Here is a 27,594-nt window from a genome sequence, read left to right as displayed (position 1 = left end):
GTTTTTAATTCGATTTTTCGGTTTTGAATTAAGACTAAAAATACAAAAAAGCAAAAGCTTAAACTAAACTGCAGAGCGCTGCAGTCGCTGCGACCATAAAGTTGTTGCGTACAATTCGTCAGGACCAATACTTGGTCCTCGAATTACAACATAATTTTTTCGGGGTGGTGCAGGGTGGAGGTGTTGTGGGCAACCGGAAAGATTGTGAACTTCTTGCATATACAAATTTGCTTCTAAAAGGTAGATCTGTGTGATTTTGCTATTTTGGGTAATGATAGGCAACTTAGTTTGAGGTATATCTGCGGACAATAAAGCTAAAATATCTTTGCACATTGCGCAATGTAGATACTTTGTAGGCGTCCGGTCTTTCGGCGGGATCAGCAGCCATCGATTTAAATTCAAAATTTAAATATGAATAAAATATAATGCAATAAAATGTACTTGTATCAATTTGCTCATTTGTATAACAAACTAAGACGAATTTTATTTTTTTCCTTGCTTAATGTCGTAAAGTACAAATCCAAAAAGAAATTTAATTTATAATAATAATTCTATTTTAAATCTAAATATATATTTACAAATTCAGATACATTTATAAAAACAAATGTTAGCAGCTATTATTAAAATATCTGTAGATCTCCGAGAAAAGAAGGTCCAAAATACAATTTATTTAAAGGTATGTTGATTCACCTGCAATATAATAATAAACGTATGCATTACTTAGACATTTGCTAGAAAATAATTAATCAAAGATATAATATCGATAAAGTGATTAATACTGTAATAATAACAATAATTTGAATTTGCCAATGGGCAAATCCACGTCTAAAATATTTCGCAGAAAATGCGTTTTGCTCTATGAAATAAGAGCAAAGAGGCGTTTCTGCATTAACAGAATTTACTTAAAAAGAGTTTCGTTTTCATTTGTATTAAAGATTAAAGTCATGCACATATTTATTATATGCATATATTCCTTACTATCGGATATTGTCCGGCCTTGCCCGTGGAAAGTTTGGTGCTACAAATTTTAGATATTACCTTTCTATCAAGTACACTGCGGTAGAATATTAAAACCCACCAGTAGCATATTGATCTCCAGTAGAATAAAGAATCAAATGCCTTTATTAAGTTCTTATGTAGGCATTAGAAAATAAGTTTAAAGCAAATCGGATAAAACTTAATACACCACCAAAAAAATCTTTGAATCACATTTTCACCGAGGTTGCTTGGATTCTGCAAAAAGTGTGAAAAATGTCGCAAATGATTTTTCGTAAAGATTTTTGGAAGTGATGACGCCCATTTATACAAATTTTCTGAAACGTGTGAAACATCCCTCAAATGAATTCGAACAAATATCTTTGAAAATGAGTTTGAGGCGGATGGTAAAACAAAAGCATACTTGCGAGTAGAATTTCCAAAAACCCAGTTTTAACATGAACCTTCACCAAATAAGGTAACGAGTGTAAAAATTGCAGCTTCATAGCTCTTACGATTTGGGCTGTACGTTGATCACCAATCACTCAGTCAGTCATTCAGTTAGTGGACAAACAGTTTTATATAAGTGCTTCAAGTGCAAAAACACAAATAAGGAAAAAATGCAAATCGTGGAAAACTATAATTCACTTTCTTAGAAATCCTTTTTCCTTTACTGGGACTCATAATTGTTTCAAATCGTTGCACAAACCAATGTAACTCGATTATCAGCCTCGATTTTTTGAGCATAGATTGAATTATAAGAGCAACAGACACAACAAATGACATAAAAATATTTACTAAAAACATACACGAACATGGTAATAAAAACTGTTCATATTGTAGTGACAAATACAAATTATAAATATAGAGCAGTTATGCCAGAAATCAATACTTAGCCAACTGTGTTTCGTACATATATTTAATTTCGAACGCAAGGTTCCTATTGGAGCTATATAATATTTCCCAGACTTGCCTGAAAACGAGACAACTTGTCGATTGTTGGAAACTTGTACGGCGCGGGCAGTAGGAGGACAAAACTTTAAATCTCTCGCTGATAACGACGCGTTAGATCAACTTAGCTGATGACGCTGAATTTACTACCCAATTTCCCAGGGATCAGGGTATAAAAACCAAACAATTTTTGCATGTAAATTCAAGATGTTTTTAAAACAAAAAAATATTTTCCAAAAAAGAAGTCAATTATTAACCGATAGGTTCCTACGATTTCTTCTTGATAGTGATGTATATCCCATTCGAAATATTTAACCTTAAGATAATTTTCTTCGAGCAATTTATCAAAATTTACAAGCTTTAAAAGTGGACTTTTCAGTCTCAGCTTGTAAACGATTGCCTTGTAAAAATAATTAAAAGAAATACATTAAGTTTTCCAATCATTTCTCGCGCAATCTCAATTAATTGAGTTTGCGACTAATTATAAAATATTAATAAAAATAATATTAGTAATAGATATGTCAACCCACAGTTAAGACGCCTGCTATAATCTGTTTAGAAAATTCATAAAACTCGGTGATTCAACACCTTAACGAAATTAAATCGTTATCGCGTGTGTAGAGAGTTCTCTATATTGATGAATTTTTCAGTCACAGGCCAAAGCAACAAGAACACGTAATCGAATTTGAAGTGGAACAACACTCTGTAGCTTACTTGTACATCTTGCAAACAGTACTATTTAATTTAGCTTTTATTTTTAGGTAAGGCTACAAAAATATACAGTGACAGGGCTTTTCTTTGAGCTAAAATTATACTCTTATTGTTAATTTAGGCTAAAACAATAACCGCTTTCTCGAACTTATCTTTAACAACATACACTGTACAAGCTTGTTGTTTTTTACATTTTAAAAATAAATAAATAACATAATGGCAGCCAAAAAGTGTGGAGTGGTGTGCTATCACCTCTTGTCATGGTTGATGTTGATATCACCCCGGATATAAATCTGAAATTAAAAATGAAAAGCGCTCAATAAAAAGAAGAAAGTATAGTCTTTTGTTAGCATAATAGCATAATTGAGAAAAATTACTAATCTATTATTTATCGTTAACTAAAAGGATGTCAACAATTGAACTATTATATACTATAGATCCATATACGAACATATGAAATACTGTTTCCTTCCTTCTCTTCGAACTACTTAGCTCCAATAGATCGACGTGTTCATACACATGGATAGACGGAGAGATTGACTGTATTGAAATTGAAACCAAACCTTATTAAAATCGGATGAGATTCGACTTTAATAAGGTTATGGGGGTGGTAAATTTTGACCCATGTCTATATACGAATCTTGGGGTAAGATTTGGACATGAATTTCGACTAAAAAATCGGTGTTCAGATTTGAATGCCAGATTAATCTAGAGGGAAAACCATAAGGAAAAATCCAAACTTCGTGAAATTCGGATGAGATTTGACCGAGTTATGGGGGTGGTAAATTTTGACCCATGTCTATATACGAATCTTGGGGTAAGATTTGGACATGAATTTCGACAAAAAAAATCGGTGTTCAGATTTGAATGCCAGATTAATCTAGAGGGAAAACCATAAAGAAAAATCCAAACTTCGTGAAAATCGGATGAGATTTGACCGAGTTATGGGGGTGGTAAATTTTGACCCATGTCTATATACGAATCTTGGGGTAAGATTTGGACATGAATTTCGACTAAAAAATCGGTGTTCAGATTTGAATGCCAGATTAATCTAGAGGGAAAACCATACGGAAAAATCCAAACTTCGTGAAATTCGGATGAGATTTGACCGAGTTATGGGGGTGGTAAATTTTGACCCATGTCTATATACGAATCTTGAGGTAAGATTTGGACATGAATTTCGACTAAAAAATCGGTGTTCAGATTTGAATGCCAGATTAATCTAGAGGGAAAACAATGAAGAAAAAACCAAACTTCGTGAAAATCGGATGAGATTTGACCGAGTTATGGGGGTGGTAAATTTTGACCCATGTCTATATACGAATCTTGGGGTAAGATTTGGACATGAATTTCGACTAAAAAATCGGTGTTCAGATTTGAATGCCAGATTAATCTAGAGGGAAAACCATAAGGAAAAATCCAAACTTCGTGAAATTCGGATGAGATTTGACCGAGTTATGGGGGTGGTAAATTTTGACCCATGTCTATATACGAATCTTGGGGTAAGATTTGGACATGAATTTCGACAAAAAAATCGGTGTTCAGATTTGAATGCCAGATTAATCTAGAGGGAAAACCATAAAGAAAAATCCAAACTTCGTGAAAATCGGATGAGATTTGACCGAGTTATGGGGGTGGTAAATTTTGACCCATGTCTATATACGAATCTTGGGGTAAGATTTGGACATGAATTTCGACTAAAAAATCGGTGTTCAGATTTGAATGCCAGATTAATCTAGAGGGAAAACCATAAGGAAAAATCCAAACTTCGTGAAATTCGGATGAGATTTGACCGAGTTATGGGGGTGGTAAATTTTGACCCATGTCTATATACGAATCTTGGGGTAAGATTTGGACATGAATTTCGACTAAAAAATCGGTGTTCAGATTTGAATGCCAGATTAATCCAGAGGGAAAACAATGAAGAAAAAACCAAACTTCGTGAAAATCGGATGAGATTTGACCGAGTTATGGGGGTGGTAAATTTTGACCCATGTCTATATACGAATCTTGGGGTAAGATTTGGACATGAATTTCGACTAAAAAATCGGTGTTCAGATTTGAATGCCAGATTAATCTAGAGGGAAAACCATAAGGAAAAATCCAAACTTCGTGAAATTCGGATGAGATTTGACCGAGTTATGGGGGTGGTAAATTTTGACCCATGTCTATATACGAATCTTGGGGTAAGATTTGGACATGAATTTCGACTAAAAAATCGGTGTTCAGATTTGAATGCCAGATTAATCTAGAGGGAAAACCATGAAGAAAAATCCAAACTTCGTGAAAATCGGATGAGATTTGACCGAGTTATGGGGGTGGTAAATTTTGACCCATGTCTATATACGAATCTTGGGGTAAGATTTGGACATGAATTTCGACTAAAAAATCGGTGTTCAGATTTGAATGCCAGATTAATCTAGAGGGAAAACCATAAGGAAAAATCCAAACTTCGTGAAATTCGGATGAGATTTGACCGAGTTATGGGGGTGGTAAATTTTGACCCATGTCTATATACGAATCTTGGGGTAAGATTTGGACATGAATTTCGACAAAAAAATCGGTGTTCAGATTTGAATGCCAGATTAATCTAGAGGGAAAACCATAAAGAAAAATCCAAACTTCGTGAAAATCGGATGAGATTTGACCGAGTTATGGGGGTGGTAAATTTTGACCCATGTCTATATACGAATCTTGGGGTAAGATTTGGACATGAATTTCGACTAAAAAATCGGTGTTCAGATTTGAATGCCAGATTAATCTAGAGGGAAAACCATACGGAAAAATCCAAACTTCGTGAAATTCGGATGAGATTTGACCGAGTTATGGGGGTGGTAAATTTTGACCCATGTCTATATACGAATCTTGAGGTAAGATTTGGACATGAATTTCGACTAAAAAATCGGTGTTCAGATTTGAATGCCAGATTAATCTAGAGGGAAAACAATGAAGAAAAAACCAAACTTCGTGAAAATCGGATGAGATTTGACCGAGTTATGGGGGTGGTAAATTTTGACCCATGTCTATATACGAATCTTGGGGTAAGATTTGGACATGAATTTCGACTAAAAAATCGGTGTTCAGATTTGAATGCCAGATTAATCTAGAGGGAAAACCATAAGGAAAAATCCAAACTTCGTGAAATTCGGATGAGATTTGACCGAGTTATGGGGGTGGTAAATTTTGACCCATGTCTATATACGAATCTTGGGGTAAGATTTGGACATGAATTTCGACAAAAAAATCGGTGTTCAGATTTGAATGCCAGATTAATCTAGAGGGAAAACCATAAAGAAAAATCCAAACTTCGTGAAAATCGGATGAGATTTGACCGAGTTATGGGGGTGGTAAATTTTGACCCATGTCTATATACGAATCTTGGGGTAAGATTTGGACATGAATTTCGACTAAAAAATCGGTGTTCAGATTTGAATGCCAGATTAATCTAGAGGGAAAACCATAAGGAAAAATCCAAACTTCGTGAAATTCGGATGAGATTTGACCGAGTTATGGGGGTGGTAAATTTTGACCCATGTCTATATACGAATCTTGGGGTAAGATTTGGACATGAATTTCGACTAAAAAATCGGTGTTCAGATTTGAATGCCAGATTAATCTAGAGGGAAAACAATGAAGAAAAAACCAAACTTCGTGAAAATCGGATGAGATTTGACCGAGTTATGGGGGTGGTAAATTTTGACCCATGTCTATATACGAATCTTGGGGTAAGATTTGGACATGAATTTCGACTAAAAAATCGGTGTTCAGATTTGAATGCCAGATTAATCTAGAGGGAAAACCATGAAGAAAAATCCAAACTTCGTGAAAATCGGATGAGATTTGACCGAGTTATGGGGGTGGTAAATTTTGACCCATGTCTATATACGAATCTTGGGGTAAGATTTGGACATGAATTTCGACTAAAAAATCGGTGTTCAGATTTGAATGCCAGATTAATCTAGAGGGAAAACCATAAGGAAAAATCCAAACTTCGTGAAATTCGGATGAGATTTGACCGAGTTATGGGGGTGGTAAATTTTGACCCATGTCTATATACGAATCTTGGGGTAAGATTTGGACATGAATTTCGACAAAAAAATCGGTGTTCAGATTTGAATGCCAGATTAATCTAGAGGGAAAACCATAAGGAAAAATCCAAACTTCGTGAAATTCGGATGAGATTTGACCGAGTTATGGGGGTGGTAAATTTTGACCCATGTCTATATACGAATCTTGGGGTAAGATTTGAACATGAATTTCGACTAAAAAATCGGTGTTCAGATTTGAATGCCAGATTAATCTAGAGGGAAAACAATGAAGAAAAAACCAAACTTCGTGAAAATCGGATGAGATTTGACCGAGTTATGGGGGTGGTAAATTTTGACCCATGTCTATATACGAATCTTGGGGTAAGATTTGGACATGAATTTCGACTAAAAAATCGGTGTTCAGATTTGAATGCCAGATTAATCTAGAGGGAAAACCATACGGAAAAATCCAAACTTCGTGAAATTCGGATGAGATTTGACCGAGTTATGGGGGTGGTAAATTTTGACCCATGTCTATATACGAATCTTGGGGTAAGATTTGGACATGAATTTCGACTAAAAAATCGGTGTTCAGATTTGAATGCCAGATTAATCTAGAGGGAAAACAATGAAGAAAAAACCAAACTTCGTGAAAATCGGATGAGATTTGACCGAGTTATGGGGGTGGTAAATTTTGACCCATGTCTATATACGAATCTTGGGGTAAGATTTGGACATGAATTTCGACTAAAAAATCGGTGTTCAGATTTGAATGCCAGATTAATCTAGAGGGAAAACCATAAGGAAAAATCCAAACTTCGTGAAATTCGGATGAGATTTGACCGAGTTATGGGGGTGGTAAATTTTGACCCATGTCTATATACGAATCTTGGGGTAAGATTTGGACATGAATTTCGACAAAAAAATCGGTGTTCAGATTTGAATGCCAGATTAATCTAGAGGGAAAACCATAAAGAAAAATCCAAACTTCGTGAAAATCGGATGAGATTTGACCGAGTTATGGGGGTGGTAAATTTTGACCCATGTCTATATACGAATCTTGGGGTAAGATTTGGACATGAATTTCGACTAAAAAATCGGTGTTCAGATTTGAATGCCAGATTAATCTAGAGGGAAAACCATACGGAAAAATCCAAACTTCGTGAAATTCGGATGAGATTTGACCGAGTTATGGGGGTGGTAAATTTTGACCCATGTCTATATACGAATCTTGGGGTAAGATTTGGACATGAATTTCGACTAAAAAATCGGTGTTCAGATTTGAATGCCAGATTAATCTAGAGGGAAAACAATGAAGAAAAAACCAAACTTCGTGAAAATCGGATGAGATTTGACCGAGTTATGGGGGTGGTAAATTTTGACCCATGTCTATATACGAATCTTGGGGTAAGATTTGGACATGAATTTCGACTAAAAAATCGGTGTTCAGATTTGAATGCCAGATTAATCTAGAGGGAAAACCATAAGGAAAAATCCAAACTTCGTGAAATTCGGATGAGATTTGACCGAGTTATGGGGGTGGTAAATTTTGACCCATGTCTATATACGAATCTTGGGGTAAGATTTGGACATGAATTTCGACAAAAAAATCGGTGTTCAGATTTGAATGCCAGATTAATCTAGAGGGAAAACCATAAAGAAAAATCCAAACTTCGTGAAAATCGGATGAGATTTGACCGAGTTATGGGGGTGGTAAATTTTGACCCATGTCTATATACGAATCTTGGGGTAAGATTTGGACATGAATTTCGACTAAAAAATCGGTGTTCAGATTTGAATGCCAGATTAATCTAGAGGGAAAACCATGAAGAAAAATCCAAACTTCGTGAAAATCGGATAAGATTCGACCGAGTTATGGGGGTGGTAAATTTTGACCCATGTCTATATACGAATCTTGGGGTAAGATTTGGACATGAATTTCGACTAAAAAATCGGTGTTCAGATTTGAATGCCAGATTAATCTAGAGGGAAAACCATGAAGAAAAATCCAAACTTCGTGAAAATCGGATGAGATTTGACCGAGTTATGGGGGTGGTAAATTTTGACCCATGTCTATATACGAATCTTGGGGTAAGATTTGGACATGAATTTCGACTAAAAAATCGGTGTTCAGATTTGAATGCCAGATTAATCTAGAGGGGAAACCGTGAAGAAAAATCCAAACTTCGTGAAAATCGGATGAGATTCGACCGAGTTATGGGGGTGGTAAATTTTGACCCATGTCTATATACGAATCTTGGGGTAAGATTTGGACATGAATTTCGACAAAAAAATCGGTGTTCAGATTTGAATGTTAGATTAATCTAGAGGGAAAACCATGAAGAAAAATCCAAACTTCGTGAAAATCGGATGAGATTCGACCGAGTTATGGGGGAGGTAAATTTTGACCTATGTCTATATACGAATCTTGGGGTAAGATTTGGACATGAATTTCGACTAATAAATCGGTGTTCAGATTTGAATGCCAGATTAATCTAGAGGGAAAACCATGAAGAAAAATCCAAGCTTCGTGAAAATCGGATGAGATTTGACCGAGATATGGGGGTGGTAAATTTTGACCCATGTCTATATACGAATCTTGGGGTAAGATTTGGACATGAATTTCGACAAAAAAATCGGTGTTCAGATTTAATTGCCAGATTAATCTAGAGGGAAAACCATGAAGAAAAATTCAAACTTCGTGAAAATCGGATGAGATTTGACCGAGTTATGGGGGTGGTAAATTTTGTCCCATGTCTATATACGAATCTTGGGGTAAGATTTGGACATGAATTTCGACTAAAAAATCGGTGTTCAGATTTGAATGCCAGATTAATCTAGAGGGAAAACCATGAAGAAAAATCCAAACTTCGTGAAAATCGGATGAGATTTGACCGAGTTATGGGGGTGGTAAATTTTGACCCATGTCTATATACGAATCTTGGGGTAAGATTTGGACATGAATTTCGACAAAAAAAATCGGTGTTCAGATTTGAATGCCAGATTAATCTAGAGGGAAAACCATAAAGAAAAATCCAAACTTCGTGAAATTCGGATGAGATTTGACCGAGTTATGGGGGTGGTAAATTTTGACCCATGTCTATATACGAATCTTGGGGTAAGATTTGGACATGAATTTCGACAAAAAAAATCGGTGTTCAGATTTGAATGCCAGATTAATCTAGAGGGAAAACCATGAAGAAAAATCCAAACTTCGTGAAAATCGGATGAGATTTGACCGAGTTATGGGGGTGGTAAATTTTGTCCCATGTCTATATACGAATCTTGGGGTAAGATTTGGACATGAATTTCGACTAATAAATCGGTGTTCAGATTTGAATGCCAGATTAATCTAGAGGGAAAACCATGAAGAAAAATCCAAGCTTCGTGAAAATCGGATGAGATTTGACCGAGTTATGGGGGTGGTAAATTTTGTCCCATGTCTATATACGAATCTTGGGGTAAGATTTGGACATGAATTTCGACTAAAAAATCGGTGTTCAGATTTGAATGCCAGATTAATCTAGAGGGAAAACCATGAAGAAAAATCCAAACTTCGTGAAAATCGGATGAGATTTGAGCGAGTTATGGGGGTGGTAAATTTTGACCCATGTCTATATACGAATCTTGGGGTAAGATTTGGACATGAATTTCGACTAATAAATCGGTGTTCAGATTTGAATGCCAGATTAATCTAGAGGGAAAACCATAAAGAAAAATCCAAACTTCGTGAAAATCGGATGAGATTTGACCGAGTTATGGGGGTGGTAAATTTTGACCCATGTCTATATACGAATCTTGGGGTAAGATTTGGACATGAATTTCGACAAAAAAATCGGTGTTCAGATTTGAATGCCAGATTAATCTAGAGGGAAAACCATAAAGAAAAATCCAAACTTCGTGAAATTCGGATGAGATTTGACCGAGTTATGGGGGTGGTAAATTTTGACCCATGTCTATATACGAATCTTGGGGTAAGATTTGGACATGAATTTTGACTAAAAATTTGGTGTTCAGATTTGAATGCCAGATTAATCTAGAGGGAAAACCGTGAAGAAAAATCCAAACTTCGTGAAAATCGGATGAGATTTGACCGAGTTATGGGGGTGGTAAATTTTGACCCATGTCTATATACGAATCTTGCGGTAAGATTTGGACATGAATTTCGACTAAAAAATCGGTGTTCAGATTTGAATGCCAGATTAATCTAGAGGGAAAACCATGAAGAAAAATCCAAACTTCGTGAAAATCGGATGAGATTTGACCGAGTTATGGGGGTGGTAAATTTTGACCCATGTCTATATACGAATCTTGGGGTAAGATTTGGACATGAATTTCGACTAATAAATCGGTGTTCAGATTTGAATGCCAGATTAATCTAGAGGGAAAACCATGAAGAAAAATCCAAGCTTCGTGAAAATCGGATGAGATTTGACCGAGTTATGGGGGTGGTAAATTTTGTCCCATGTCTATATACGAATCTTGGGGTAAGATTTGGACATGAATTTCGACTAAAAAATCGGTGTTCAGATTTGAATGCCAGATTAATCTAGAGGGAAAACCATGAAGAAAAATCCAAACTTCGTGAAAATCGGATGAGATTTGACCGAGTTATGGGGGTGGTAAATTTTGACCCATGTCTATATACGAATCTTGGGGTAAGATTTGGACATGAATTTCGACTAATAAATCGGTGTTCAGATTTGAATGCCAGATTAATCTAGAGGGAAAACCATGAAGAAAAATCCAAACTTCGTGAAAATCGGATGAGATTTGACCGAGTTATGGGGGTGGTAAATTTTGACCCATGTCTATATACGAATCTTGGGGTAAGATTTGGACATGAATTTCGACTAATAAATCGGTGTTCAGATTTGAATGCCAGATTAATCTAGAGGGAAAACCATGAACAAAAAACCAAACCTTATGAAAATCGGATGAGATTCGACCGAGTTATGGGGGTGGTAAATTTTGACCCATGTCTGTATACGAATCTTCGGGTAAGATTTGGACATGAATTTCGACTAAAAAATCGGTGTTCAGATTTGAATGCCAGATTAATCTAGAGGGAAAACCGTGAAGAAAAATCCAAACTTCGTGAAAATCGGATGAGATTTGACCGAGTTATGGGGGTGGTAAATTTTGACCCATGTCTATATACGAATCTTGGGGTAAGATTTGGACATGAATTTCGACAAAAAAATCGGTGTTCAGATTTGAATGCCAGATTATTCTAGAGGGAAAACCATGAAGAAAAATCCAAACTTCGTGAAAATCGGATGAGATTCGACCGGGTTATGGGGGAGGTAAAGTTTGACCCATGTCTATATACGAATCTTGGGGTAAGATTTGGACATGAATTTCGACTAAAAAATCGATGTTCAGATTTGAATGGCAGATTAATCTAGAGGGAAAACCATGAAGAAAAAGCCAAGCTTCATGAAAATCGGATGAAAATTGACCGAGTTATGGGGGTGGTAAATTTTGACCCATGTCTATATACGAATCTTGGGGTAAGATTTGGACATGAATTTCGACTAAAAAATCGGTGTTCAGATTTGAATGCCAGATTAATCTAGAGGGAAAACCATGAAGAAAAATCCAAACTTCGTGAAAATCGGATGAGATTTGACCGAGTTATGGGGGTGAGACATTTTGACATTTATAGGGTAAAAGAAGGCCTTGAAAAACAAAAAATTGTATTTAACCGTTTTCCGACAATATACCCCACTTTTGTGGGCGAAATTTCAGAATGTCGTAAACACGTATTCATTAAGTTCTTATGTGCTCTACATTTGAAATTAAGCTTAAAGCAAGGGATTATATATGTGGTGTGTGTGTTTGTGTGTGTGTGTAAGTGTATGCATGCATGTAAGTATGCATATATGTATATATGTATGTATGCATGGATGTTTGTTTTTGAATACCAAACGCAGACCAAGCCTTTTTGTCGCTGTGCTACTAATTTAAATATAACGAATTTTTATCAAGTGCTCTCCTCGTCGATTCTCAAAAATTCAAGTAGCTTGTGCAGATTTGCACGCTTAGCTAGTAGTGTAGTGCTTTTTTTTTTGTTTTTTTTTTGTTTGGTGTTTTTTTTTAGTGTATTTTTTTTGGTGTTTTTTTTTTGGTGTTTTTTTTTGGTGTTTTTTTGGTGTTTTTTTTTGGTGTTTTTTTTTTTGGTGTTTTTTTTGGTGTTTTTTTTTTGGTGTTTTTTTGGTGTTTTTTTTTTGTTTTTTTTTTAAGTGTGTACATGTGTGTGTATGTATGTATGTACATACATGTGTGTGTATGTATGTATGTATGTACATACATGTGTGTGTATGTATGTATGTACATACATGTGTGTGTATGTATGTATGTACATACATGTGTGTGTATGTATGTATGTACATACATATGTATTAATATACGTACATATGTATATATGCGTGTACATATGTATGTATGTATTTATATATATATTTATGTATGTATGTGCATATATATGTATGTATGTATGTGCATATATATGTATGTATGTGCATATATATGTATGTATGTGCATATATATGTATGTATGTATGTACATATATATATGTATGTATGTATGTATGTACATATATATATGTATGTATGTATGTATGTACATATATATATGTATGTATGTATGTATGTATGTATGTATGTATGTATGTATGTATGTACATATGTATGTATGTATGTATGAATGTATGTATATACATATGTATGTTAATATGTGTGTATGTATGTGCCTGTATGTGGGTATCCTGGCGTGTATTCAATCATGTACGCATGCGTGCATGTTTGCATATATACAAAAAACATGCAAACATGTATGTACAAAAAGGCCTACACACTTAAGACTTATCGCAAATCATCTTTAAACCGCAATTTCCACCTAGGAAGCTTGGAGTCTGCGAAAAATGTATACAAATTCTGTTATGTTTGGTTTGGTTGGAAACCCCTACAGGTAAGTCGGATAAAACCTACAGGTAAGACATGTATGTATATATTACCCCCACGTTACCTGCATACCCTCTCTAATAATTATATTATATATAATAAGGCCGCCAATCTACAAATATTTGTAGTCAATATTCCCAAACAATGTGGAAAAGGGTTTTTTCACTCTGAACAAATTATTTTTGGGGACTACGCAAAAGAGACTCACCACATTTTTTGATGACTCTGCTGCTTAAGGTAGATACAGCAGGCCTTAGTAACAATTCTCAGAACTCGGCGGAACATTGTTGAAATCTGTCTCCTCATGTTGGCCGGTTGTGCTAGCTCCATAGTTCTGTAAATTAAGATCTTGGAAATTCATTTTTTTTAATACATAACAACTTACTCTGACTATAGATCGCAGAATAAATCATAAAACAACTTACAATATTGGTACTTAGTAGACAAACTTGGCTGCTACCAAACCTAAAAGTTCTGGCTTGGATTACCATGATGAACTTTTTCTTTATTGTAAGAGTGTTGGACGAGATGTAATGGCTTGCTGAATATTTTTATTGCATTCGAAGCTTTAACTGAACTCAGGCTTCACTTGTAGACTTAATACATTTTTGAAGCTAGCGATTGCCAGCTTCGCGGGGAGAATAATTTTATAGCGAGTAAGGGCATTGTTCGCAAAGAAATAATAATAGTACAAATTTGTCTGAAGACCACAATATTATTAATTATAAGTAAGAAGATTGCTCTGGTCAACCTAGCGAACTAAAATATTATTATATTATGAGATTGTATACAAATACCTTATTGGTTTACATAAGTACATTTGTACAATACAAAAATTATATTGCATATATTTATATATCTCCGAAAAGGCCAGGATACCATTACCGATTTTTTCTGATTTTATGGCAACAAGGCAGGAAGTCTGTAAATTTTAGAATCCTAAGCTCTGACTCTGAGATCGTTGCGTTCATACGGACGGACGAGCGTGCGGACACTCAGACGGACTTGGTTAAATAGATTTGCCTGTTGATGCAAATATATATGTATATAGTTTTTGGCACCGGAAAAGGTTCTTTTTGCCCGTTACATACAATTGCACAAAGCTATTACCTCTGCAGAGGTGGTGTAATATACAAATCTGACCCAGATTCTTTTGAATCTCACAACAAAAAAAAACCCGACATTTATTAAAAGCTTCCCAAATTCGTCCAATCTAACCATCTTACATAGTACACTTAAACCTAATTAACAACACTTTCTAGGTTTAGCTTAAATATATTTTGAAAAACCTAATGCTATATGTTAGCTGCAAATACAAAGCTCTTTGTTCTGAAACACAATCTCCGTGATCAACGTACTGTACAAAAAGTATAAACGTGGGAATACATAGGAACCCAATCGAAATAAGGTGTTACAAATCTTTTTTGCGAGTCTAGCTTCCCAGTAACGTTTGCTCCCTGTGAGAGAAACATTGCGGAGAGCGTCAGCTGAACGACCAATGCTAAGGCATATCGCGCTTAGCGCAAAAATTCTTCAGTGCTTCAGGGGAGAGACAACAGATTTAAAGTGAAGTTGACAACCTTATTTACAAAAACTAAACATGTGAATTGGAGCACTGTTCGCAAGAAAAACTCAGTGGAAGTTTAATCAACCAGCTGATACCAATGTGGAGGATAAGAATGATATATGCCATCTGTACTGTAATGAAGAGCGTGTGGAATTTATCGTCAACGCAGGACCACCCACATTACCCACATATAGACGACGAAGCAATCACACCTAACCACCTACTTTTGGCCACGCCAACTGGTTACAAGCCCACTTTTGATACATCACACACCGTGTGGCGCATGTGCAGTCCACACACTGTTTGCGTTTATATTAATTCAGACGTCGCTGAGTAGCTCGTTTTTTTTTTTTTGGTTGCATTTTGTGGACTATTTCAATATAATTTGAACTTTGTTTGTTGCCAATGATTGTGCAGACTTGCAGAACAATTTGCAGCCCGGTTTAAATTGACAGTTATCATTCAAAAGAAAGTGAAGACCTTCCTTGAATGATGGATAGAAGTATGTACAAAAAAAAGGAACAAAAGTATTGTACCTCAGGGAAATAGGTATATGCATACAATTTATTAAAAAAGCTGTTGTACTACTCATTAGTAACAAAAATAAAAGAAACTAATTATAATATGTTCATACAAAAAATAATAAATAGTAAGACATCTTAGAAAATAAGTGTATGTACATAGTACAGATTACAGATTACAGAAGTATTTTAAAGATAACAATCATTTTTTTTTTATAGCTTAAACCCGTTGGGTAAAAGGGGATAATGTATTTGTGCCAAATGTAGGTAACTGGCAAAGGGAAGCATGCCCGACCTCATAAAGTATATATATTCTTGATCAGCATCAACAGCCGAGTCGACCTATTGATATCGTTAATTCGCTGTTGTCCAACAAATATGGCCCACCTATTAAAGCCACAACTTTAATGCATTGACTTCTTGACAATTCTATTGCACAGTAAGATAAACTTCTGAAAATTACATCAAGATCGGCAAAGAATCGATCAAGAAATCGGCAAAAGTTATTTAAAAAACGGCATCTGGCGCAAATTCCGAACATTTCTATATACATGTAAAGATATACATTCATGCGCGTGTTTATGGAATTCTTTAAACAGCATTGCAATTGTGATTATATTGCATTTTGTGCTGCTATTTTGATTCGTCGGAATTGAATTGTTGGTGTTGATAACATACGCTTAAAATATCACGTCTCTAACGTTCTAGATTCTAAAGCCATCGCGTTCATGCATACGGACAGACGTACATGGATAGAACGACTGGGCTTTTGATGCTGAACAAGAATAAGTATACTTCATCAGGTCAGAGATGCTTCATTCTGCTTGTTACCTATATTTGCACAATGGGTTTCAAATATAAAAATCTTGGGCGAAAATCCAGGCAAGCCTCGCACTACGAGCTGGGCAGAATACGTGACGGGAGGTTACTCTAACCTCCACTTACTTACTATGAACTCCCCAAAGCTATACTTGGGCGTCCGACTGTCTGTATATAAAAACGCGGCAATTTTTGCATAAGAGCTCGAGATTTGATATTTTTAACGTAGGTGCTTTTTCCCATGTTTAAAATTACCGATGGATTAGCCCGTATAGATGACATCGATTAACGAATTTTTTTTTAGCATATCGTGGAGCTTATAAGAACTAGTTGCACCCAATTTAAAAAAAAAAAGCCAGTCGAACGTTGGCTGTACAAACACTGACTGACTGATTGGTGGTCGGTCACCCGTTAAAAAATTTAATAAGCAGTAAGGAAATCTATCTTAATAAAAATATAATTATTTTATATACATTACTCTTTGAGTAGGAGCTACATAAAATTATTTGTAATTGCTATTGGTTTAAAGCAAAATGATTGCCTTTTTTTGTTGTTTCCGATATTGATAAATTGGGTACAAGGTAAACTAAAAGTAATGATTGTAATTTTGGTGTTAGTAGGTGAACAGTTGACTCACCGGATTCCCAATCTTCATCTCCTTCTTCACCAGTTTGATTCAAGTCAGAAGATGATCGTTTGCAATTATTGTATGACTTCTGCTCGAAGATCTTATCCCCGCCAGAAAGGTTGGAAATATTACATCGATCAAATATACGTCGACTATCAGAGGTTTTTTCATACATTTTATTGTGATGCCTCCTTATTGGCACTTTATCGAATGGTATAGCGGACGGTTGATTAAAAATATGCAGCTTTTTGTTGTCCTTGCCTGACGAAGTATTACTAACGCTTAATGGGCATTTTGATGAAGACTGTTTTCGTTTAGATGTCAACGCAGGAAGTTTTGAGATAGTTGATTTTTTGTGTTGATTTTTAGTCTAACAAAAATACGTTTATATCTTTAGATATTTTTTTTCTAACACATTACACTTACAAGTTTTCTGTTATGTTCTATTAGGTGCGATTTTGTTTCACCTTTTTCATCACTGGTATGAAATGGACCTTCGAACAAACGACTTGAGGACGGAGAGTTTATATCAGAACCCTCACTGTTCAGATTCTTATCATTATCACCAGGAAAAAAATCCGAGCTTCGATTATGGCTCCAATTATTTTCTGCAGACGGTTCAGCGTTTATACTGTCGAAGCATTTTTTTTCTTTTAGAAATACAAGAGAGATCTGCAAATACCAAAAAGAAAGTCAAGTTTATATTATTTCATTATATATATTTATAACAGCGGGTATTACTCGGCCATGCCACTGGCAAGTTTTGTTCTAATAATTGTAGATGTTACTTTTTCACCGAGTTTTACCCCGTTGAAATTTTAATTTTGCCCCACTATTTTCAGTCTATTTTTCTTTTGCTATGATTAAATAGTGTTTACCTTAAAATCCTCCGAAAACGATTTATGATCTTTGTCTTTATGTGCACCATCAATTTCAGATTTAATTAAGGTATGCGTAAATTTATCGGTGTTTTCATCGGTGCTGCTAGCTGAAAAATACAATGTTAAAAACAAATTTAAAGCTTGTCACCACAGAATTGTAAAATCAATCCCACTTATGTGTAAAGCTTAATTATTTAGTTAAGAAAGGTAAAAATATATGAGAATGCCAAAGAAAAGCTAGCATGTAACATCTAGAAGTACATAAACTCAACTAGTAGCTTGGGTTAAAAAGGATGCTCTAGCAAGGTTGCCGAAAACCTTTCCTAAGGTGGCGGAAAAATGTTACCATCGCTTAGTGTCTTCATCACATAAATTAACTTCAGTGAAAATTAAAGCTTGCTAGCTCTTAGGGTTTGGGCTGTGCGTTGATCACATATATAGAGACCACTTGTCTCTTTTCTAACTATACATTCTATAAATAATATAGTCACTTAAGATTATTTTAATTTTATTGCAAGCAAATCTTTTTGTTTTTTTCTTTTCTTTCTTCTTAACAATATGAGGAAATATTAACAACAAGTGGTGTAGTATGATACATTCTCATTTTTCAAACTTAGTCTTCCGCATTTGTAGTTTCCGACATAATGGGATCAGACATGGATCCTTCTGTTTGTTACACACATTTGCACAAAATCATTATACCACTTTTTTTGGCACAGGGTATAAAAATATACACCAGCTTTAAATTATTATTACCTTATGTTTTTACATCGATCTATTTATGAACACATTGTATTAAAACTTAACTTACAAATACGTACACCCTTAATGTATCTTATAGATTATAAATATTATTCATTTAGAAAATTCATACATACCCGCATTATTTTGCAAAAAGAATGTATTAACCCAGAAGTGGCAAATCATCTTCCTTGATGATTTTTGAGTAAGTTCGACTTTAATATCACCAGAAACTGTTAGGGGTGAATTACTTATATCCAATATAAAAGTTTTTTGAAAATCAATTGTCCAAGTTTTCAGTTCCTAGGTAAAAGAGGAAATAAAACTCAATGAATCATAATGCATATGCTTACTACATAAAATGAAAACAGAACGTGAAGAAATTGGTACTCATAATGTCGAAATACATGTTCTGTGTGGATAAATGCGCTTCTTTATATAAACCTACCTATGCAAATTTCTGAAATTCTCTTGCATTTTATCTTATCATGAAAATCGCTTTCAATTTTAACAAAGCTGAAACTCTTAAGTTTTATATCAATCGCTCCTTACGCTTGTAAAATAAGTTGTAAAGCACGTTAAGGCACTTGAAACAATCGATTAAGGATCCGAATATGTTGTATACCATAGCTAACAGTTAACAACTGATAGACGTGAGCCTTCCAGAGATTAGTCACTTCAAAAAAGGAATCAGAAATTTTCAAATATGTTTCAAATTGGAACACAAAGTATCGAATATACTTGCGTTCTCGTTTAGTGTACAGAGCTGCGTCGCCGCGGTAAATAACCAATTGCAAGAAAGCTGTACCCCAAACCATAACGCCATATTAGGAAAGTGCTCTTGGTATGGTGCGCTTACTCTGCAAACGGAATTGGATTTTACAACACAGCAGCCACTTCAAGCTGTACAATGTGTCTGTGAAGGTGAGCCTATCACCCAATAGGTAGAGATGTTTTACCTTTACTAGCTGTTCTAGAGGCTGCTCCAGAGAATTGCCGAGGTCGCTGCATGTAGATAGTTTCCGGGTATAGTCGTGATACCTATTTGGGCTGCCTGTTGGAAGTATTTATCTACTACTACTGTTACTGCTACTGTTTCTTGCGAGTTTCCTCAAAGGAACATCGTTGCCCGTTCAAGAATCTAATATTAAGATAACAGATTAATTGGAATGTCGGGTCTCTGATTGTTGTGCTTCTTCTTCCATTGACCCCAGATTATATGCGTTAATTGCGTTCGTGATTAACTTCATAGTTCCATCTCCCGATATATAGTCAAACAACCTAATCGGAAAATCGATTAGATCGATTTCACGTAAATTATGTGAGCGATCGATCATTTGCAATACAGAGGAAAGAGACGGACATGGCTAGATCGACTCGGATAAAAAAAAAGGACTGTAAAATGGGACAATTCGCTTCTTTTCTTACTCAAGTTAAGAGTAACAAAGTAGTTTATTGCAAACAAAAGCATAGAAACAAACGTATATATGGACTCGTCTACGTAGCCACGAGCCCAAAGGAAGTATTTGCTAATATTTTTAATTATCTTTTTAAAAATATAATTTCACATTCAAAACCCAAACATGTTAGTTTGTTTCAACAAATGTATATACTTACATGCGCCTTAAGTTTGTCTGTTGAAGAGTCTTGCCTGTCAGAAATTGAACATTGCACTGTACCAAGATTATGCAAGTAATTTGTCTCGGTAAAACGGATTTCACAAATCTTTATAAAATGAACAACAAAATTGTTGAGGGAATCTTACACACAAATTGAAATGCATACTTACATAAAGACTTATTACTTCATATCGTACACCTGGGATTAAATTTGAATAATACTGAACATATCTACGTTGAGATGGAATTGTAACTCCTTTCCGGTCTTTTGTACGTTTTTCGTCATAATAGGCCAACGCATCATCCGCTGTTTTCTTCAGCTTACTATGGACCAAATATGCACATATCATTGTACCTGTTAAATATAAATTTTCAAAAATAAGTTACTATATTTTAGTATAAGTACTTAAGAAATTTAGAAATTCACATTAAAGATGGTGCCTATAAGAGATGACTTGGTGCATCTGCAGTTTTTAGGACATCTTCAAAACTCAAATTTGACTTCGAATCGATGGCTTTGATTTGGATAATATAGTTAAGTTAAGGTTAAGAAATATATAACCAACATGTAATATGTTGCTAGTCTAAGCTTAACATGTTTATTGCATGAGTCGAAGATCCCTGAGAAGAATATACCCTACCACTCAAGTTCTATTGCATATTCCGACTAAAGGTATATGCATATATAATTATGTTATTGGACATTGTAATAACAAACATGCCAAACTCGCCTATACATACGTGATAATAGGAAGTGAGTGATAAACAATGCACAGTGCAAACTGCAAGGAGTTAAACAGAAGTTGCACCTTGGGTCAAACTGCGCACTAAAATAGCGTTTAAAAAAAACTAGACCTCAAAAAGTTAAATATTCAAAGTAACACTCGTTAGTTATTTTGTGAACCGAGTTTATAAAAATTCAAAAGTAATGCTGTAATATAAAAGTACAGTTTTGCTTACCGGTTCTTCCTTTTCCAGCTTTGCAATGCACGGCTACGACATTTAACGGGTCTCTGTTGAGCCAGGAGTCAACGTCATGACAGAAACGTTGTATCAGCTCAATGGTAGGAGGGTTATGATCCTCAAATGGGTAAGTTGCAACTCTCTAGAAATGTTAATTTGTATGCAAACTTTGACAATATTATATTTAGTATATCTAACCCTGTGAAATTTATTAATGTCGTAGCTCCGTTCTTGACATAAATTATATATTCTGTAATGATCTCCGTGATTTTCCTCCAGAAATTTATAAACATCATCTAGGCGATTTCGGTAAATGCCTTCGAATATGTCTGGCGCAGGATATCCCATCGCAATAATATTAGGGCATATATCTAAAATAAAAGGAATAAAACACATTGGTAATCATATACTACATTTTGTCCATGTGTATTAGTATTTTTGAGGGTACCATTTTCACATCAATTTTGACCAAGAATAATGTTGCCAGATTTAGATTCCAAACTGATTAAGAGGTCAGACCATGAACAAAAATTCAAACCTTGTGGAAATCGGGTTTTTTACCTTTATCCATAAAAGATATATTTTAATGGGTTCAGGGTATAAAAACAGTTTATAACGAGGTATCCGCTTTATTTATTCAAATATATCCATATCTTCGTTCAAAATTCTCGCTATGCCCGATCCAATTATAAAAAAGTTACAACTTTGTCGATATATGTCCACAGTTGCGGGTGAAATCGCAGAAATCGCTGTAACACGCATTCGTTTAGTTTTTATGTAGTTCTTTGAAAATTAGTTACACTAAGGTAGGTGACGTTTTCACTGTGATGATCCGTCTCCAGTTCATAGCCGGCGCGAGCGATGAGGACGCAAACCTGGCGTGCCGGGTCTTCTTTACATTGAAGGCGATATTGCATCTAGAGGACCAGCACTTGACCTCGCTTAATTAAGCTAACACAAGCCTGAAGGCCGTTGAGCTGCTGCTTGCTACCAAAAATTCGAGATCGGCTACGAAGGTTGCTAAAAGTGTCCTTCGACTGTCTTTGATGGGAAAATCCGCTGTGTACACAGTGTTAAGGAGTGGCCTAGAGACACAGCTCTGTGGGACACCAGGCTGACTGGGGTGAAATTCCGATAGCGATTGTCTGACTAGCACGCCTGGGCTGCCAGGAACAGTGCTAGCCCCCTCCAGTGCTCTTCGGGGACATAGGCTTATAAAAGCTCACGCTTTTCCGAAGCAGTCATCAACATGATGTGGCACCAAGAACGGAGTCCACTTAGTCTTAGACGAACGTGTCGCTATCGCCAAGTGCTTTTGTAAATTGCAAAATCAATCGCCGAAACCAAACAGCTGGATCAATCAAAAAGTGAGTTGACCCTGACAATATAAACCCAAAGCACCAAAGAGGCTAGAGTATTCCTCAGATGTTTACTAGGAACAAAGACTGGTTGGGCAGAATGATAGATATACCGACCGGATGATGACTGCAGCACCATCGCGGAGACGGGCACTTGGGTAATTGATTTTCCAACTTCGGGGTATTACGAATGAGTCTAATTGGACATCGATGTGCAACGACGTCGGGATAGATTGCATTGTTACGCTGGCTTTCAGCTGATTAAGCCAAGAAGCTTGTGTTGGCCAGCCTGTTAATCAGAAGCGAAAGCGTCTGGTACCAATGGAAGCCTACCGGCTCGAGTTTAACCTTATCAGGACGGATCAGCAGATAAGATGTCATTGGGAGCGCCTGAGTTGTCAAGTTTTACGAGCTGAAGCAACAGGCAAATCTGACATCCTTTGAGGTTGACAGTGTCCAGCAAAGTAAACACCATCGCACCTCGTAACAGCCCCAGATAGGCAGGGCAGCGTAAGATAAGTCGTACCGTGTGTCCCATTATCACCTGAAAATTTGGCACATTAAAGTGGCAAGAAGTAAAAGTTCTCAAGGTACTAGATTGCCGAGGTAGGCCAACAATTTTTACGATTGCTAAAGGCCTAATTTAAGGGTGAGTGCAATTTGACAATAAGTTGGTGGGGTTGGTGTTCAGAATGTCCGAAAGCCTTATGTATTTAACTTTTGAACCAACTGCACCGTTAGCTCCGTTGAGCCGTGTTATAACGATCTATTAATCTCTTGTCGGCGCTAGCTAAGGTCTAAGACGGCGCCTAGTTCCACCTATTCGACTTTCGCACCGGGTAGTAAGTATACTATGGTATTCTAGCCAAGCCAAAGCCCTCGAACTATCTTCGCGCTTGTTGCTAATGACCTTATTGTGTAATTGAAGTCCTGAAAATAAACCTATGTGATCGGTCAATTACAAGAGAAAATAGAATATCCGATAGACCACCAGGCAATATAAATAATATATAGGGTAATATATGGCAAACGTTTATATTAAGAAGGTTTATGTATTTTTATGGAATCTCTTAAAATGCTCTAGTTATGTAAGGTTTGCATATTGTTAAGCATTAATAATATATAAATAATAATGCAAAAGTAATTCTTACACGAAAGATCCAAATTAAATCCTTTTTCCTTGTAGCGTCTGCGTTTTTTGCTCACAACATTTCGTAACGCATTGGACATTATAGATATTGTGTTTGCCATATTGGTCTCCAAATATGATGATTGTTGTCTTTTATAAATTATAATTTGTTTTTTATTATAACTATATGCTTCAATTTCTGTTTCATTATTAATATGTCCCGTCATATCAATATATTTATTACAAGCGTTCCTGAATAAACCATTTTTGTTGAGAACATGCAACACCTGCAATAAAAAGATTACAAAAATTGTTAAGTATTACCTACATAAACTAATTAGCATTTTTTATAAATATGGAAGTTACTAATGCACAATCAACTACAATATGAAGCTAGTGTTTTCTCTAGTCAATGGGGATATGGATGCACACACACTCAAGTACGTACGTCGCACGCAGCCGTGCTTCTCCTTTCAACGGCTCACTGGGTGGATAATGAGTTTCTCATTGACAGTTTATCATTATCTTATCTTATTTATGAATGTGAATATCTTAAAAGTTTAAAGGCTTAAAGCCTAGAAAATTAAATATACCTAATCCTTATAAGCGTTATCTTCTTTAGACCCTTTTTTTAAAGGTTCGTAAATCCACTACCGCGAATCTGCACTGATTTTAATTAACAGTTCAGTCGTTCCCTTAATATATATATATATATATATATATATTTGATCGACGCACAGTCAAAAAAGCTAGGATGCTGATGCCGAAAGGAGCTTTGAGAATGTATCGCAACTGTAAAAACTGATTATAACTTTTTGAACTCGTAGTTTACCATACAATCGGTCTTAACCTCTTTTCCAAAGATCGTTCTGAAGATGTATTTCAAAATTTCCGGAAGTTTTGAAAATTTGACACCTAGGTGATCGACTCCAAACATATTTCCAAAGCTTAACATAAAAACTTAAGGAAAACATATTTAAATGTAACTATCATCACTAACCACTAACCATATATTAATTATAATCAAAAAATAATGTACTCTCTTAGTTGAGAAATAATAAAAATAATAACTAATAATTCAATTTAAGTGAATTTTGTAAATATTAGCTTTGATTCTCAGCCAAGCCAACCTTAGTAGACAAAATACGTACAAATGAGAATACACATTTGGGATAGGTTTTGGTCAACGCTAGAAAATGAATTCATCGGCAGCAAAAGCGACTGCAGTGAATAACAACACATATTTTGTGTGCGCCTTCTCCAGCATACACTCTGCAAAAATAAAATGTATTGCACAAGGATAAACATTTATTATTTCTTCATCTGCCTTTACAATAAAAATGGATTTAAGGTAATATAGCATTGTCATAGAGCATGCATATCATGGATAAAGGAAAAGTACGAAGCGTCGTTCATTAGTAAACAACTTTTTCGCTCAATATACTTCGAAAAAAAAAAAAAAAACAGAAGTCTGGCGTCTGATTTTGTTGCTCGTGTCAACATCAACAAGCCGCAACTTCGACATTCGTTCGTCTAAAGAACGAAAAGCCAGGCTAGAAGTTATGCATTCAAATGTCCGCGCGTTACTCTTCCTAGTGATGAGTACTCCGAGCAACTCCGTTTATGTTTGAAAATCAATTTTTCTTACTCCAGCCTTAATATAGTATATCGGCAGGTGTTTCCCGTCCTTGTATGTTAATGTTTCTTGCCTAACATTTTCGATTTCCACCCACTTCCCATCATATTTGTTTCTGACAATTTAACCATGTATACGAAATTTGCGGGTGGCATCTGCAAAATCGCTGGAACACGTATTGTAGCTTTATGCTGTATTTGTGATTTAGAATACGTTTTACTTAGTCTGTTGTGCGCGGCATTGCAAGTTAACCATCATTAGAAACAACCTCGTACTACGCGGGTGGGTCTAAGGAGAACCTACGTCAAGTCCGTAGCTGTTACAGGCTCTCAGATGGACGCGTTAATACGGATACGGATACGTATCCAGCACACACAAAAGATTTGTGACGAGGTGTACGAGATTTGTACCCGGCATCCCCTACGCGGTTTTTCTGACAGTCTCGGGGTGCACTTGTTTCTGAAGCTCCGCACTAATGTAACTTGCGCTAGTAAATGGATCCGCGGCAAGCATTTAGGCAAACTTTGCAGACGCCTAGATTTTGTCATACTTCGGTGGAGCGACTGCGACATTAGTTATTCGCAATTTCTGTTTAAGATTTCCGTTGTTTGACGTGCATATTTAAAATTGGCCGGCGTTCCTCAAGGCTTACAAATGTTTCTGGCATTTTGGACCAATATCTGATGCCAAATTGATCAAAAATGCTCCAAAACTTGCTACAAACGCATGCCAAAAATACCAATGTATACATTCGAAAACCGCCGTTACCATTTTTTGCATTTCGCATGCAGCCAATGTGCAAGAATAGGAAGAAGCAGAAGCCAAAGAATATTTTAGTCGCTGTACGAGGACATTATTGGTAGGATGGTAGGATATTGTGGGCATGCGAAATCGAAACGTACCACCGATCTTAAATTATCGATGAACAGATTACGAAAAGTGGAAACCAGTTACATTTTGAACACTTTTTAGTAGCTGCTAACATTTAATTGCAAATCAAAGGATATTTTGAGCTCAGCTCTATAAACAAAATAAATCGTTCGGAAAGGGAAATTATTTTCTATTCAAAGTAACGCCACTGATTGTAAGCTTAGGTATATGATTTTGAACAATTCTTGAAGGTTTTTTGGGTAAACGATTGATCAACGAACTATATATGCATTTGGTAACATACATATATTAACTTGCATGTTCATTTGCATTTAGCTATCAGAACACATATGTATGTACACGCTTGTGTGTGAGCCTATGTATACATTGTTCATTTTAAACAAGGGATTAAGGAGATTCTGCGAAACTTGTAAAATACTTACATATAACAAATTATGGTTCTTTGATGTGCACTACAAAACAATCCATATACATTGCCTCATAATGTACATAAGACACTTGTATGTGTAGCATAAATATATATATGTGTATATATATGTATATATTTATATGTATATATATGTAAATACGCAACACTCACACATTTTTAGAAATTCATGCAAGTACATATACCAGCAGTCGCAAAATTATAACAATTCTAAGGGAATAGTAGGTATGTAAGGGAAAAACAAACTACAAAAGTCGTACGCCAACAAATAGTTAGAATGTCAAAGCAAATAGGCAATAAGTCCAACTCTTTTTTGCATATAAACTTCATATGTTTAATTTGAATTGATGTATTTACATACATGTAACACACTACAACTCCTTTTTATCGCCTTCAGAAGATTTAACACTGATTTTATTCAATTTTGGGCTGTTTTCATTGCTATTAATATTTGAGTTGAAGATGTCAACATTTTTGTTATGGAATTAAAACTTTGTTTTTTATCGCTCATATATACATATATCACCAAATAATCACAAATAACGAATTTGACATTATTAGCTTACGATCATAAAATATAATAAAAAACCTAAAGAATAGCCCATGCACTTTTAAGTAAATTCTCGAGTTATCTGTCAATAATAATGTCTAACATGAACTGCACAGGGTGATTCAATCAATTTTTAATGGTACTGAGTTGTATCGAATCGTTCTGAATAAGTTCAAATGAACTACTTACTAAAGTGAACGAATGAAGATCCAGTCTATCGTTAATCGTTCGTG

The 27,594-nt window shown here is 35.5% G+C and overlaps 1 protein-coding gene across 5 annotated transcripts; it reads right to left on the bottom strand.

Annotated features, from left to right (window-relative positions):
- Positions 1-594: 594 nt before the first annotated feature.
- LOC115759898 (phosphatidylinositol 3,4,5-trisphosphate 3-phosphatase and dual-specificity protein phosphatase PTEN) lies at positions 595-27,446 on the bottom strand. Of its 5 annotated transcripts, XM_030701014.1 has the most exons (12): positions 27,173-27,446; positions 23,880-24,144; positions 21,569-21,741; positions 21,368-21,512; positions 20,578-20,762; positions 20,406-20,513; positions 18,926-19,091; positions 18,045-18,154; positions 17,593-17,838; positions 17,176-17,536; positions 13,840-13,979; positions 2,668-2,930 (listed from the first exon to the last, which is right to left on the bottom strand). In XM_030701014.1, exons 2-11 carry the CDS (start codon positions 24,082-24,084, stop codon positions 13,885-13,887), a joined length of 1,794 nt encoding a protein of 597 aa, XP_030556874.1. In that variant the 5' UTR covers positions 24,085-24,144; positions 27,173-27,446; the 3' UTR covers positions 2,668-2,930; positions 13,840-13,884. The 5 variants fall into 5 exon arrangements, with proteins under 5 accessions (XP_030556876.1, XP_030556874.1, XP_030556877.1 ...); XM_030701016.1 differs by lacking the exons at positions 2,668-2,930; positions 13,840-13,979 and adding an exon at positions 595-690; XM_030701017.1 differs by lacking the exon at positions 13,840-13,979 and having other exon boundaries at positions 2,669-2,930.
- Positions 27,447-27,594: the final 148 nt, after the last annotated feature.

This window comes from Drosophila novamexicana, unplaced genomic scaffold (genome assembly GCF_003285875.2).
Source record: "Drosophila novamexicana strain 15010-1031.04,08,12 unplaced genomic scaffold, DnovRS2.1 tig00000387-arrow-pilon, whole genome shotgun sequence".
NCBI lineage: Eukaryota > Metazoa > Arthropoda > Insecta > Diptera > Drosophilidae > Drosophila > Drosophila novamexicana.
Note: the sequence above shows the minus strand (reverse complement) of the source record. Positions and strands in the feature narration are given on the sequence as shown.

What these genes read in the sequence shown, in the direction of transcription:
- LOC115759898 (XM_030701014.1), bottom strand. Translation starts at nt 24,084, where the DNA reads ATGACGGGACATATTAATAATGAAACAGAAATTGAAGCATATAGTTAT. An exon ending in ATGAAGTAATAAGTCTTTAT is followed by an intron (nt 20,514 to 20,577) that starts GTAAGTATGCAT and finishes CATTTTATAAAG; the next exon opens with ATTTGTGAAATCCGTTTTAC. An exon ending in CGTTTTCGGAGGATTTTAAG is followed by an intron (nt 17,839 to 18,044) that starts GTAAACACTATT and finishes TGGTATTTGCAG; the next exon opens with ATCTCTCTTGTATTTCTAAA.